General features: G+C 39.7%; 1 protein-coding gene across 2 annotated transcripts in view; it reads left to right on the forward strand.

Annotated features, from left to right (window-relative positions):
* The window catches only part of PARP9 (poly(ADP-ribose) polymerase family member 9), a 31,055-nt gene extending 24,902 nt beyond the window's left edge, over positions 1-6,153 (forward strand). For both annotated transcript variants that reach the window (XM_047735287.1, XM_047735288.1), the window contains exon 11: positions 5,350-6,153. In XM_047735287.1, coding sequence (XP_047591243.1) covers positions 5,350-5,729 — 380 coding nt within the window. In that variant the 3' untranslated portion in view covers positions 5,730-6,153. The remainder of the gene's footprint in view (positions 1-5,349) is intronic.
* Positions 6,154-15,950: the final 9,797 nt, after the last annotated feature.

Here is a 15,950-nt window from a genome sequence, read left to right on the forward strand (position 1 = left end):
GGATATAGTGATTGAGTCATTTGGAAAGGGTCATAATTTTTGTTTGTCCTTCTTGTTTTGTTGCTGATGGTTTTAATGCTGATGAAAGCTTTTGCGGTAAGATGTACAGTTCACTGTTTTTCTCTTTTCTGTGGTTATGTGTCTTATCTACCAAAAGCACCCTGAAGCTTTTTTTTTTTTTTAGCTCCACAAAATAATTATCAACACTACCAAACCTCATCCCTTAATTAAAAGGGCATTTTCCTAAGCTTAATAAAGTTGCTCTTTTCTCTTCCATCTTCTTCATTTCCTGTAGCCTGCTAGTGAATGAATTAGATAGCATCTGGCAGGTGAAGTAAACCATCCTTTAAGATCCTTTTCAGCTATGGGAGTTCTACTGTGTGTAGCTTCCATATCTCTTTTCAGTTGTACAACAATACTGCATACTTAATTGCTGTATTGCCCCCTCTAGATCTCTCCAAAGGAGGCAAAGAAGTTTAGTAATAATCATGGAGGATACTAGCCATACAGCTTGATTTTGCCTGATCCATTGATTCTGTTCTTGATTTTTACCTTTCAAAATATGTAGCATGATCCTTGCTGTGAAGCCAATTCCAGGTCTTGATTTCTAGAAAGCAACGGGTCTGGAAATCATCTCTTTGCCCCCAGAGAGAAACAATACCTGGAGTAAAAACTGAACGTGGGAAGTTCCTAGGGGTAAAAAATTTTTAAATGGATCCCTACCAAGAAAAGAAGTCTTTGAGTGTAGCCAGAAGAGTGATATTGGTTAAAGTCTTAAAAATTCACAACTTCTGTTTGCTCCCAAACCCGTCGTAACTGGCTTCTTCTCTGCACTCCCTGCTCCCATCCCTATGTAAACTACTCTCACTAAGACCATCACTGTCCTCCTATTTATCAAATCCAGTAGTGCCTTCTTTTCAGTCCTGTGGCAGATGCTGCAAATTGCCTGACATCTGCACGCATCTTTCTTCCTAAAAGGCACACACATCACCTCCCAAGGAAGACAGCCCCAAAGTCTCATCCTATCTCATCAGCCTCGAGTCCAGAAAGTCCTCTTTTAAAGCTTAAAAGCAAGGTAATTGCCCTAACCCAGTCATTATATAATGATAGGAAGAGCAGGAAAACTGCAATGAAAAACTCCCATTTCTAGGGATGCCTATGTGGCTCAGAGGGTTGTGTCTATCTTCTGCTCAGGTCATGATCCCAGAGTCCTGGGAGGAAGCTTCACATGCTTCTTCCTCCCCTTCTGCCTACCACTCCCCCTGCTTGTACTCTCTCGCTCTGTCAAAAAATAAATAAGCGCTTTAAAAACAAAACCAAAAACACTCCCATTTCTATAGGGGAGAAGGAAAGTCATGGTCCATACCACTAACCCCATGTCGCTGGACAGGGATAGTGAAGACCGTATTCTGGGAGTGGATTAACACCCTTGTTTGGCACTCTGGGAAGAATCTTCCCTATACGTTGCCATCTTTGGTCATTTCTGGACCCACTGGAGCCTGTGGCCTATCAGGGGTCCGTGGATTGCCTCAGGGACTAGAATGCTCTCAGGCTACTGACAGCCAGGCTTACAGTTTTCTTCAGCAATACAGTTCCTTTAAAACCTTAGCAGGCATGAAGCCTGTTTACTGCTGGTCAAGTTTGTGTCTTCAAAGCCCAGCCAAAGGTCTTGTCTCCATCTAGTCTTTAAGCCTCAAGATTCTGGTCTTTTACCTACTGGCCTCAGTGCTCTGTCCACATCCCTAGCTCTTAGCTTAAAGCCGCTACCTGAGGCGATTCAGATAATAGATTCACTGGGGAGATATTGTCCATAATGGGACTTGAGCCAACATGACTGGTGAGAGTGCGTAACCAAAGGTGCTTGAGAAACCCAGGAGACATTTTATCACCGCTGAAGTTATTTTGCAACTCTTCTTTTTTAACCTAGTTTTCATTTGAAATACAAAGGTTCTTGGCCTTATTTATTTATTTCTTTTTTACCCCTGCAAGTTTCCCAATTATGGGATTCTCGGTCAATTTAGACGGCTAACTATAGGCAAAGTGGGCTTCTATGAATGAAGCTTTATATATATTTTTTCTGTCTTGGCTTACATTCCAGCCAGTTCTGATTTCATCTCTTGCTTGCAGAATTTGCCCAAATGTAGCAAGAAGGAGCCTCCATGCTTGCAATGTGTTTTATTGGGTTCATTCATTCATTCATTCATTCTTGAGCACATTCTGTAAGTCAGGCCCTGTAACTTGAAGCCCCTTCTTCTCTCCTGACCTGCAAGTCCATATCTCCAACCATCTTTTGAATATTTCTGCCTAGATGTTCCATAAGCACCTTGGGCTGAACTTTTTCCTTGGCCATACTTTTCCCTAAGAAATAGGTGCTTTTTCCTTACCCTCCCCCCGCCATACCGCCTATCCTGGCTAATACCATCACCATCTATATATGAGGTCTCCTAGCTGGAAACGTTATCTTCTTCCATTCCTCCTTCCTCTTACTCTAGGTTCAGGCAGTCACACAGCCCTGCTGGTTCCCTCTTGAAACATTCTCAGCCCAGCCTCACCTCTCTATTCCTGTTGCCTTTGTTCTTCTTCCCCTGGGCCCAGAAGATGACCAGGTCCTTTCTTGCCTCAAAACCACAACCCTATCCAACCTATCCTTTTCTCTGCTTTCAGAATTGTCGTGCTAAAAACATACATGCCTGTTTAATATCTACCTACCTAGCTGCCTGCGAGGTAAAACTCCAACCCCATTGGCAGAGCATGTAAGGACCTAGGCTCCCCTGCTCCCCCATCATTTTCCCCCTCATCACTCACTGTGTTCATCCACATGTCAGCCAGGAACTGCTTAGAGTTTCCTAAATGTGCTGGATATTTCATGCCTCTATGCCTTTGCATGTGGAATGCCTTCCCCCCTCACCCTTTTTTAGCCTTGCAAAGTCCTATTCCTTTTTCCAGACACAGCTGAAATGGCATCTCCTGGTTGACACGTTCCCTCACGCCAGCACCCAGGGAGTCGCTTTCTGCTCCCACATGTCCTACATTCCCTTGTTACCGCATCTGTAACTCCAACAGGTACAAAAATCTATAGTTCCACACAACTCAGCTATGGAGTCTATCTTCCTTATTAGCTCTAAAATGGAATTTTACCTATCTTTCCTGCCCCCATGTCCACAGATGTGGAAAAATCCCATCTTGACAGCTCAAGATGAAATCAGTCATTTTCAGTTTTCTCAGTCCTTTGGGGGTTTAAACTCAGTTCCTGCAAGTTTTTTTTTTTTTTCCTTCTTCTCTTCTAAGAGTGCTTCAGAGGATGGGACAGGCATTGTGGAGAGAATGGTCTGGTTCTGCATCTGTCTGTTCTCTGTCCCCTGATGTCCTCTGCTAGAAAAACCACCCTGGGGTTTGGTCATTAGCGCCCTCCTATGTTTAAATTTATGGTGCCCTTTGTTCTCAATGTCTTCACAGGGCACTCCGGTTTTCATATCAAGGGCCATTGTCTGTGCCCCTCCTGCAAAGCGGGAAATGTTTGAGTGTGCACATCCTCCAAGCTGAAATGCAAGGTCTTGTGTGGCAGTCCTCACGTGTTGTGGACATCTTCCCTGGCCATCGCTGCTTTCCATTTAGCAGCCTGACTGGCTGAGGGGGCTGCACCCAGTAGAAGCAGGCAATGGTTCCTTCTACTCTGGAAGTCCCCTACTCCCTGTTTTTCTGAGATTCTTGTTGTTCTGCCCTATCTTGACTCCTAAGGCTCTCTTGAGGGAGTGGGGCAGTGAAGTGAGTCCCTTCTCAGAATCCCCAACAGTTCTAGTCATGTCCTCTCTGATTCTTATCTTTCCACCAGGTGGAAGGAAGAAGTTTTACTTATTTTGAAGTGAGAAAACTATTCTAAGAATATCTTTTATCCTTCTCTCCTCTGTTACATATGGCATAAACTCCACGCTCTGAATCCTTTAGTTTTTTAGACTTCTGGTTCAGAAAACCCTTTTCCTCTCCCAGAAAACCTTTCAAGACCATAATCTATGCTTTGATTAAAAATAATTATATATGGGCGCCTGGGTGGCTCAGTGGGTTAAGCCGCTGCCTTCGGCTCAGATCATGATCTCAGGGTCCTGGGATCGAGGCCCGCATCGGGCTCTCTGCTCAGCAGGGAGCCTGCTTCCCTCTCTCTCTCTCTCTGCCTGCCTCTCCATCTATTTGTGATCTCTCTCTGTCAAAATAAATAAATAAAATCTTTAAAAAAAAATAATAATTATATATGATATCTGGGGTGCCCGGGTGGCTCAGTCAGTTGAGTCTCTGACTCTTCGTTTTGGCTCATCTGACAAGCTTAGGATCCTGGGATCGAGCCCTCCCCCCACCATGATCCTGGGTTCTGTGCTCAGCAGGGAGTCTCCTTCTCTGCCTCTCTCTCCCTCTTCCTCTGCTCCTCCCTCTGTTGTACTAAAATAAAGTTTTTTAAAAATTATATAATTGAATGTGTGTGTGTGTGTGTGTGTGTGTGTATTCAGTTGACTTTGTTATAAGCTTTATCTTTTTTGCCCCAATATAATGAGTAGCAAGAACTCAATGGGTAGAGAAACCAAGAGCAAGATGAAAATTCCAGGAAAGAAATCTTTGATTTTTATCTCAAAATATTTTCTCTCCACATAAAACTGTGCTGTACTTTACCTGTTTACATGTGGGGATTTCCCTTTGTGAATTTTTGAGAACAGGGATCATGTCTTAGTTATTCTAGAAGCCCGAGAGCTGAATTGTCCAACTGGTAGCCATTGGCCACATGTGGCTATTGAGCACCTAAAACATGGTTAATCTGAATTGAGATAGACTGTAAATGCAAAATATACGCTGATTCTAAAGACCACTACCCAAGGAAAGAATGTAAAATATCTCCTTAATAATTTTTTATATTGATTACAAGTTGAAATGGTAACATATTGGATAACACAGATTAAATAAAAATTACTAAATTAATTTTACCTGTTCCTTTTTACTTTTTTATGTGGCTACTAGAAAATTTAAAATTACATATCTACTTACATTGAACTTTTGTTGTTTAGTGCTGCTCGTGAGTCTGCAACAATATTCGGTTAAATCCGAAGTAAATATAAAGAAAAAAATAGGGAGGAAGGGAAATAAAAAAGGAAGTAGGTATATAAATGTAAGCTGTTATTAGGCTGATGATATCAATGATAATTTGTCTCAGTAGGACAACTTTAGGTGTCTTTGCTGCAGACAGGGACTTGAGACCAGGAGGTGGTGATTATTTAGAGGACTAGAGAGAGATTACATAGTAGTACCCACATAGGCAATACGATTCATCAGATCCTAATAATCTTTTAACTTTTTTTCTCTTCTCAGACCCAAAATATGGAGTTGGTATATACTTTACCAAGAGCCTGAAAAACCTAGCATACCGGGTCAAGGAAACATCGGCCACAGACGAACTGATATACGTGTTTGAAGCTGAAGTACTCACAGGCTCCTTCTGTCAGGGTCATCAGTTACAGATCACTCCCCCACCATTGAGTCCTGGGAACACAGACTGCCATGACAGTGTGGTTGACAATGTCTCCAGCCCCGAAACCTTTGTTATCTTTAGTAACACTCAGGCTATACCCCAGTATTTGTGGACTTGTAGCCAGGATTGTGTACAGCCACGGGATTACTCGTCAAGACCAAGGATGCTGTCTTCACAGCAGCCTAGAGCAAGATTCTCAAGGAGTAGCTCTGTTGACTAAATTCCACATCATTTAAACAAGTGCCATGTGCTTGCTTTGGAGGAACTCTCCAAATAATGACCAGTAGTGAGTCACAGAGTGGTTTGAATAGGTCAGATGGGTTGTCTGTATGGACCAATTGGGTTATTGAAGAGACCCAGCACAAACTAGCATCTTGGTTCTTTCATCTTTGTCTTTACCTCTTGGGATTGGGGTGGGTAGATCCCAACCCAAACACTCTCAGGTCTGTTCGCTCTCCTTCAAATTGTCCTTTCATCTGTTTTACTATAGGTAACAGCAAAAATGTTTTACATATGATGAAGGGGGAATTTCTAGTATATAATCCAAGCTTTTTCAAATGATAGTGTAACACTTGGGTGATTTTAGATTTTCCAGAAAATCTTATATAGCATTTTAGATATTAAAATACACAACCTTTGTCTGAGTAACTGGCTTTGAAAATTTCTGCGTAAAATGACATTATTCCAAGTGGAAGGACAGCAAAAGGCTGATATTCTACTGATACCCTATTTGGATTCGACCATATCAGGAAAAACCACTCAAGCATCATGAGGCCAAATTATTTATTTTTTAAGATATATTTATTGTTGAGAGAGAGAGTGTGTGTGTATGAGTGCGAGGGGGTGGGCAGAGGGAAAAAATCTCAAGTGTTTTCCTCCCTGAGTATGGAGCCTGACGTGGGGCTCAGTCCCAGGACCAGGAGATCAAGACCTGAGCTGGAATCAAGTCGGACGCTCAACCAACTGAGCCACCCAGGTGCCCCAAGGCCAACTTATTAATTCATCAAATATTTCTTGATCACTAGATGAGTTTCAGTCACTTTCTGGATGCTGGGGATATGATGCAGGACAAGACAAATGTCTTCAGAAAGCTTTCAGCCTGAATCATCAGAAAGACAGCTATGTGATTGAGTATAACAAAAGAGAAAGTACAGATTCTTTGGAAAAATATAAGAGGGAGGGGATAAATTAATCAAGGGTTGGGAGGAAGAAGAGAAAGTGAAACTCTAGCTGAGACCTAAAGTATTTATAAGAGTTATGTGAATGAGAGATGCAGAGAATAGTACTATAAAGGCTGAATCCTCTGTGACTTTGCCCAAATTTTACATCAAAGTTCTACAATATAGAGGCCAGCAAATCTCACCAGGTATTTCTTGCCTATTCTGAAACCCATATTTCTCTATATTCCCCAAATTTCCTGACCCTCTTCTCTTTGCATAGAATACTTCTTCTGCCTTATCTTACTGTAACCAGTGTTCTTTCTCCTTTTTTTTTTTTTTTTTTTTAAATCCCCTTCACCTATTTCCCAACCCCACCTACCTCCCCTCTGGTAACCATGTTTATTCTGTATAGTGATATAGTCTGTTTCTTGGTTTCTATTGGTTTTTTGTTTTGTTTTGTTTTGTTTTTTAAATTCCACATATAGGTGAAATCATATGGTATTTGTCTTTCTCCTACTGACTTTCACTTAGCATTATACTCTCTAGCTCCATTCATGTTGTTGCAAATGGCAAGGTTTCATTATTTTGGGGGGCTGAGTAATATTCCATTGTGTATATATATACACCACATCTTCTTTATCCATTCATCTATATCAATGGACACCTGGGCTGCTTCCATAATTTGACTATTGTAAATAATGTTGCAGTGAACATAGGCGTGCATATATCTTTTTTTTTTAAGATTTTATTTATTTATTTGACAGAGAGAGATCACAAGTAGACAGAGAGGCAGTCAGAGAGAGAGAGAGAGAGGGAAGCAGGCTCCCTGCCGAGCAGAGAGCCCGATGCGGGACTCGATCCCAGGACCCTAAGATCATGACCTGAGCCGAAGGCAGCGGCTTAACCCACTGAGCCACCCAGGCGCCCCTAGGCGTGCATATATCTTTTCAAATTGGTGTTTTTGTATTCTTTGGCAATAGTGGAATTACTGGATCATTTGACAATTATATATTTAATCTTCTGAGGAACCTTCATACTGTTATCTTTTTTTGTTCTCCATACTGTTTTCCACAGTGATTGTACCAATTTGCGTTGCATGAGGGTACATTTTCTCCACGTCCTTGCTAACAATTGTTGTTTCTTGTGTTTTTAAAAAAATTTTTTTTAAGTTTTTACTTAAATTTCAGTTAGTTAACATACCATATAATATGACTTTCAGGTGTACAAATTGTTTCTTGTGTTTTTGATTTTAGCCACTCTAACAGATACAAATGATAGCTGATTGTGATTTTGATTTGCACTTCCCAGAGAAGTGATGTTGAGCATCTTTTCATGTGTTTGTTGGTCATCTGTATGTCTTCTTTGGAAAATGTCTGTTTATGACTTCTGCCCATTTTTAAATTGGATTATTTGCTTTATTGGATGTTAAGTTGTATATATTTGCAACTTTATATATTTTAGATCCTGAGTTGGTATCAGATGTGTCATTTGCAAATATCTTCTCCCTTTCTGTAGGTTGCCTTTAAGTTTTGTTGGTTGTTACCTTTGCCATGCAGAAGCTTTTTATTTTGTTTCTCTCCCACACCATGTCCCTGCACTTCATACTTTCCTCGATGTGGCCTCTTCTCTCCCTCTAGTTGTGCAATTTGTTCTGTCATTTTTACAGATATTCTAAAGTAGTCATCTGGTTGTGCTCTAGGAACAAGAAGAGCATAGGGTCCTCCTACTATGCCACCGTCTTAGCTGCTCAGAAGCATCTAATGTTGAAGTAGTCTCAGTAGGTTATTTTTGCCCTCATTTCCCTTACCTGAGGAAACATATCTAGAAAAATGTCAGAGAAATTACTGCCTATGCTTTCTTCTAGGATTTTTAAGGTTCCAGGTCTCACATTTAGGTCCTTAATCCATTTTGAGTTTATTTTTGTGTATGCTAGAAGAAAGCAGTCCAGTTTTATTTGTTTGCATTTTGCTGTCCAGTATTTCCCATCACCATTTGTTGAAGAGACTTTTCCCCATTGTATATTCTTGCCTCCTTTATGGAAGATCAATTGACCTTATAATTGTGGGCTTATTTCTGGGCTCTCTACTCACTTCCATCGATCTATGTGTCTATTCTTGTGCCAGTACTATATTGGTTTGATTACTATAGCTTCGTAGTATATCTTGAAATCTGCGATTGTGATACTTCCAGTTTTGCTCTTTTTTTTCAAGATCGCTTTGGCTACTCAGGATCTTTTGTTGTTCCATACAAATTTTAGGGCTATTTGTTCCAGTTCTGTGAAAAATGCTGTTGGTACTTTGATAGGGATTGCTAAATATGTAGGTTGCATTGGAGAGTATGAACATTTTAACAGTATTTGTTCTTCCAATCTACGAGCATGGAATATCTTTCCATTTGTTTGCGTCATCTTCAATTTCTTTCATCAGCGTTTTATAGTTTTCAGAATGGAGGTTTTTCACCTCCTAGGTTTAATTTATTCCTAGGTATTTTGCTTTTTTTAAAAAAAAGATTTTATTTATCTATTTGACAGAGAGAGAGATCACAAGTAGGCAGGCAGAGGGAGAGGGGGAAGCAGGCCCCCACAGAGCAGAGAACCGGATGAGGGGCCCGATCCCAAGACCCCAAGACCATGACCTGAGCCAAAGGCAGAGGCTCAATTCACTGAGCCACCCAGGTATCCCAATATTTTACTCTTTTTGATGCAAGTGCAAATGGGATTGTTTTCTTGATTTCTCTTTCTGATACTTCATTATTAGTGTATAGAAATTAGGTGAATTTCTGTGTATTTAGTTTGTATCCTGCAATCTTACTGAATTCATTTATCAGTTCTAATAGTTTTTTAGTGGAGTCTTTAGGGTTTTCTATATATAATATCATATCATCTGTGAATAGTTGAAGTTTTACTTCTTCCTTACCAATTTGGATAACTTTTATTTCTTTTTCTTATTTGATTTCTGTGGCAGCATTCTTCCTCTTGAAAAAAGCTTGCTTCCTGTCTTATACAGTACTGTCTTTGGATATGGACAAGAGGCCCTGACCTGAACCTCTAGTTTGAGAGGACCCCACTCTGGCCTTCCTCCAGGTTTTCTCATCTTTACAAAGTGAGTAGTCTATAGGGTCAAGAGAATATATCCATTTGAAGCCTGCATACTTCACTTCTAAACCACCTACTAGGTAGCTGGAACCCCCCAATTTCCTGCCTAAACAGCTCCAAGTCTATTTCCATGGCCTAAATTGAGTCCCTTTCTTGGGTCTGTCCTCTTGAGGTGGATTATCCCACAGTCTGCATCAAGAATGGCCAAAGGGTGACTGTTTGCAGGGATGGAGCTTAGACATGAAGGCTGAGTTGGTCACATGCCTGTGGGTGAGTTTGTGACATAAAGCTAAAATAGTGTTTAAATTATCTATAAACTTAAAGCTTGTATTAAGAAAAAATAAAGGTAGAAATTATTAGCTAAGCATCCAACTTAAGAAAGTCAGAGTAAATTTGAAAGGTTAAAAACAGAAAATAATGAAATAGACACAAAAACATACAACAGAGAGAAATAAAAAAGTCGATAGCTGTCTCTTTGTAAAGATTCTTAAAAATAGACAAATCTTTGGTAAGATTGGTAAAGAAAAACAAAAGGTCAAGTAAAGAATTTGAAGAATAAAAAAAGGATGCAACTAAACTACATTAGAGATCTAAAGGTAATAAGATAACAGATAATACTAGAAATAATTTCGTGCTAATAAGTTGAAAATTTAGAAAAAATAGAGATTTTGTTAAAAAAATACAAGCTGCCACAATTGACTGAGGACCTAGAAATCCTGAATTTTCTTTTTTTTTTTTTTAAGATTTTATTTGTTTATTGGACAGAGAGAGATCACAAGTAGGCAGAGAGGCAGGCAGAGAGAGAGAGGAGGAAGCAGGCTCCCCACCAAGGAAAGAGCCCCATGTGGGGCTCGATCCCAGGACCCTGGGATCATGACCTGAGCTGAAGGCAGAGGCTTTAACCCTCTGAGCCACCCAGGCGCCCCTAGAAATCCTGAATTTTCTAATGTCTATTAAATAAGTTGAATCAGGGCACCTGGGTGGCTCAGTGGGTTAAGCCTCTGTCTTCCGCTCAGGTCATGATCTCAGGGTCCCGGAATCGAGTCCCGCACTGGGCTCTCTGCTCAGCAGGGAGCCTGCTTCCTCCTCTCTCTCTGCCTGCCTCTCTGCTTATTTGTGATCTCTCTCTGTGTGTCAAATAAATAAATAAAATCTTTTAAAAAAAAGTTGAATTAGCAATTAAAGTTTTACCTACCAAGTAAACAAAACAACAGGCTAAGATGATTTTGCTAGTGACTTCTACCAAATCTTCAAAGAAAAGATAATTCCAATTTCATATAAAATCTTAAATCTTCATGGGAAATTTTAATAAATAAGAGAGAACATTCCCCAGTGAATTTTTCAAGGCTAGTTTAAACTTGATAGCAAAAATAGACAACCAGTGTCTATAAGAAAAATACAGACTGATTCATTTATGTAAATAGATGCACAAAGCTCAAATCTCAAACTATTAATAAATATAATTCAGTTCTGTATAAATAAGTAAATCATGGTCAAGTTGGGTTTATTTCAAAAATGCAATGATTATTTAAGAACCATATAAGTGTATTAAAGAGTATGCTCTCTTCAATATACAGAGAAAAGTCACTTAATAAGCAATTCATAAAAGGATATTGAAAACCTAGAGCAAGCATCATATTTCATGGTAAAACATTAGAATGATTCCCTACAAAATCAGGAGTGAGACAACAGATGTTTTCTATCACCACTAACCTTCCGCAATGAGTTAGGACACATATTCGACACAGTAAAGAAGAACAAATGAAAAACATAACTAGTGGTGGTAAAATAAAAATGTCATTAATCACAAGAAATATGATTGTCTATAGAAAATCCAAGGAAATCTGGAGACAAATTATTAGGATGAACGAGAGCATTCTGTAAGGTTATAAATAGAAGTTTTAAATAAGTCAATTTCATCCTTATACATGAGAATAAATATAATGACTTTTTTACCATTACAATAGCAATATCAAAAAAATAGAGGGGCTAGAAATAAGTTTAACAAAAGATGTATAAAACTTCCGTTAAAAAAATCACAAAATGTTATTCAAAGGCATTAAAGAAGACCTAAATAAAAGGAGAGCTCTACTATATTGTCATCAAAAAGAAGACTCAATATAATAAAGATCTCTATTCTCCAAAAATAAATCTTATCAATACACTTTCAATCAAAACCATAACATTTTCTTCACAGAAATTGATGGAGCAATTTTAAAATTTATCTTAAATCTAAAGGCTCAAGAAGAGCCAAGGTAATTTTAAAGAAGAAAAACAAAGTAGAGGTCATTTGACTATAACATATCATGACTTGTATACATCTATAGTAATTATGATGTGTTATTGGTGGAGGAATAGGCAAACAGACCAACTGGCTAGAATAGAAAGCTCCAAAACAGACCTATGTCCATGTAGAAACTTGAGAATACTTGGATATATATACACATACATATATATCTCAAATATATCTCTCTCTGTCTAATAGATATTAGTTTAATACATATAAAATACATATAAATTTATAAATATGTTTATTTGAGAAATATATCTCTCAAGTTTGTATATTACAAAAATTATATACTATAGATATATACTATATTATATACTATTAAAATTATATATTCTGTAATATTTATGACGTAACTTTTTTTTTTTTAAAGATTTTACTTATTTATTTGACAGAGAGATCACAAGTAGGCAGAGAGGCAGGCAGAGAGAGAGGAGGAAGCAGGCTCCCTGCCGAGCAGAGAGCCTGATGCGGGGCTCGATCCCAGGACTCTGAGGATCATGACCTGAGCCGAAGGCAGCGGCTTAACCCACTGAGCCACCCAGGCGCCCCAATGACGTAACTTTTCACATTGCAGGTTTGATGGTGTCAATATTTTTATGGTACATTTATAAAATTTTGCAGCAGATATTTTCAATTAGAAGCTAAGTGCCATTTAAAAGTCAGAACTCAGGGCGCCTGGGTGGCTCAGTGGATTAAGCCGCTGCCTTCAACTCAGGTCATGATCTCAGAGTCCTGGGATCGAGCCCCACATCAGGCTCTCTGCTCAGCAGGGAGCCTGCTTCCTCCTCTCTCTCTCTGCCTGCCTCTCTGCCTACTTGTGATCTCTCTCTCTGTCAAATAAATAAATAAAATCTTTAAAAAAATAAAAATAAATAAAATAAAAGTCAGAACTCAGCCCGAGTGACTCAGTCAGTTAAGCATCTGCCTTTGGCTCAGATCATGATCCCAGGGTCCTGGGATCGAGTTCTGAATCAGGCTCCTTGCTCAGCCAGGATGCTGCTTCCCCTTTTGCCTGACACTCCCCCTGCTTGTGCTCTCACTCTCTCTGACAAACAAATAAAAAAAAATCTTCAAAAGTCAGAATTCACATGATACAGAATACAGTTGCTTTCTTTCTTTTTTTTTTTTTTTAAGATTTTTTTTATTTATTTATTTGACGGAGAGAGTTCACAAGCAGGCAGAGAGGCAGGCAGACAGAGAGGAGGAAGCAGGCTCCCTGCCGAGCAGAGAGCCCAATGCGGGGCTCGATCCCAGGACCCTGAGATCATGACCTGAGCCGAAGGCAGCGGCTTAACCCACTGAGCCACCCAGGCGCCCCTACAGTTGATTTCTTATCCAAGTTTTCCATGTCAAGTCAAACTGGCTAATTGATGCTAACATTTTTGCTCACTAGTTCTTCTCACTTTCTGAGTATCATGTGACTACATACATACTTTTCTCAGTATAGAGCTCTGAGAGTGTGTAGATATATGAATGACAGAGGTAAAAACTATGGATTTCTGGGAAAACAATGGACCAATCTCAATAAATGGTCTTAGACAACTGGTTAAGAACATGGAAAACCATAAATTTGGATCTTGTTCTAGGTCTAGACAGGGCCTAAGATGGGGATTCTTGTTCAAGTGACTTATTGGGGGACTGCTTTCAGAAATAGGGGGTTAAAGGCAGCAAAGGGCAAGGGGGAAAGCTAGCAGAAGTATGGTTTTAGCTGAAGATGAGCTTCAGTATAATCCCGAAGGAAATCACTAGGGCATAAACTGCACCGTTAAACTAAGTTGAACACTGTAACAACAGCTGGTCTTTTGAAGTGATGTCAATTATTGGCCTCCCTCCATCCTTGGGGGGTAGGAGTAGGAGCCTTCTAGCAAGCTGGCTCCTGTGAGGACTATACTTCTTCAGAAAAGGGAGCAGATGAAAGTTATCTGCCAGTACTCATATCAGGTTGGGGAATGGGGATACCAGCTAGATGAAGTGAATTCGTTTGACTTCAATACAGGTAGGGAAGAGTGACAAGTGTCCTGATTTACCTGTCTTTCCAGGTTTTGGTTCCAAAAATTCCCACATCCTGGGAAACCCTTGCAGGACACACAAAGAATCCTCATCTATGATGGGTGTGGAAGATTGGGGGGAAAGTACAAAACCCATCCGTACGACAGCCCAAAAAATAGGGCCTGAAAGCAACCACCCTGCTTTGAGTGTCAAATAGATAAAGCATAGATTCTCTGACGTCTGTAGTTACTGCTGGTGTTTTTCCCCCTGGCCATTGATACTGGTAACCATGGTTTGCAGTTTATGATAATCGTCATCCACTGTTTTTTTTTTTTTTTTTAAGATTTTATTTATTTATTTGACAGAGAGAGATCACAAGTAGACGGAGAGGCAGGCAGAGAGAGAGAGAGAGGGAAGCAGGCACCCCGCTGAGCAGAGAGCCCGATGCGGGACTCGATCCCAGGACCCTGAGATCATGACTTGAGCCGAAGGCAGCGGCTTAATCCACTGAGCCACCCAGGCACCCCTCGTCATCCACTGTTAAATCATTCTGAGGGATCTGAGTTAAGGGTGCAGTTTAAGTGCACTGTAATCAGAAGCATCAGCAGTCTATCTTTGGCTTTGCCTGTAGGTTAACTGCTGTGCCTCATACAAGATGAATTTTTTTTAAACATTGTCAATGTAGTGACCATGTTTTATAAGGGCGGCCACAGTGAAGATGAGAATGGTTATAGCGGCAGCAGCGTGACCCAGACATCACTGCAAAAGAAAGCTAAACAACTCTGTAATGTTGATGACCATTGGAAGACAGTATAACTGGATTAGGGAGGGAACAAACAGAAATAGGGCATACTGCACACTACGCAGAGAAGAATTTCGGATTGGCACTTCTGGAGAAGAGGATGTGAAAGCGCATATGGAGACCGCATCTTCCAAATCTGGGAAAAGAGAGACAAGGACTCCAGAATCAGTCAAAAGTTTTTAGCTTCTCAAAGACACCAATGCTCAGCTGAAAATAGCAGCTGCGGAATCAACGTGGGGTGTCCCATGAACCAGTGCGCACGCATGTATGGTACCTTTGACTGCTCTATGGAACTGAATAAGGTTACATTTCCTGATTCAAAGCAATATAAAACTCCCCTCTAGCTCCTAAGGCAATTTGACCTGAAAAATGGGAGTTTCAAATTGGCTTCCTAATGTTGATTAAGATTTTAAATGAAACCATACACACACAAAACAAAGGGTGTTCTATTTTGTCCAAAGACAAAGTAGACTTGGCTCATTTATCTGTTTTCAGTACAAATGTTAATTTTGACAAATTCTATTCAGTCTCTAAACTTCCAAAGAAAATGAAACAATCTCATCTGCATAACACCTTATACACAACACTACCAGGAAAAAAAAAAAAAAAGAAAGAAAGAAAAAAGGTGTGGTTTTCTTACCTGGGATACAGAGGTTTCCATAATGGAAGTAGTTGGTCATTTCAGTTTCCTCAAAATGTGCAGAAGCATTTAATTAAATTTTGACTTTATAGAAATGGAAGGAGATAGCTACCTGAAACATGGGCCCACAAGATGATTGTCAATGGGGGGTGCCTGGCTGGGTTGGTCGGTAGAGCACATGACTTTAATCTCAGGGTTGTGAGTTCAAGCCCCAAGGTGGGTATAGAGATTACTTAAAAAAATAAGTCAGTAAATAAATAAAACCACATTTTATACATGCATACATATATATGTGCATATATATGTATACATATACACACATATATACGAATACATATATATATATAATATATGTATATATAAAAGATGACTATCATTGTTGCTAGCCATAGAAAACATGTTAAAATCATGGCCTGCCATAAAATCATATTTTCAAAGTATGAAACAAGAAGAATGTATTGCTTCA

Source organism: Lutra lutra, chromosome 1, assembly GCF_902655055.1.
Source record: "Lutra lutra chromosome 1, mLutLut1.2, whole genome shotgun sequence".
NCBI classification, from domain to species: domain Eukaryota; kingdom Metazoa; phylum Chordata; class Mammalia; order Carnivora; family Mustelidae; genus Lutra; species Lutra lutra.